The 200-nt window shown below is 67.0% G+C and overlaps 1 protein-coding gene across 1 annotated transcript in view; it reads left to right on the forward strand.

Moving 5' to 3' along the window:
- Positions 1–19: 19 nt before the first annotated feature.
- NOS3 (nitric oxide synthase 3) overlaps positions 20–200 on the forward strand; it is a 7468-nt gene continuing 7287 nt past the window's right edge. The window contains exon 1 of the mRNA XM_025193519.1: positions 20–149. Coding sequence (XP_025049304.1) covers positions 20–149 — 130 coding nt within the window. The remainder of the gene's footprint in view (positions 150–200) is intronic.

Below are 200 nucleotides of genomic sequence, written 5' to 3' on the forward strand. Positions count from 1 at the left end.
GCGGCTCCTGGTCTCTGTCATGTTCCCCAAGCAGCTGGTGTGCGCGGCGGGGCAGGGCCCCTACCCCAAGGATGAGCTGCGGGCGCTGGCCCGGGATTTCCTGCACCAGTACTACAGCTCCATCAAGCGGGGCTGTGGTCCACCCCAGGGTGGGCTGCATTCGGGGGCACTGGGGACAGGCCACATCACTGCACAGGAGA

This window comes from Alligator sinensis, unplaced genomic scaffold (assembly GCF_000455745.1).
Source record: "Alligator sinensis unplaced genomic scaffold, ASM45574v1 scaffold1660_1, whole genome shotgun sequence".
Taxonomy (NCBI): Eukaryota; Metazoa; Chordata; order Crocodylia; family Alligatoridae; genus Alligator; species Alligator sinensis.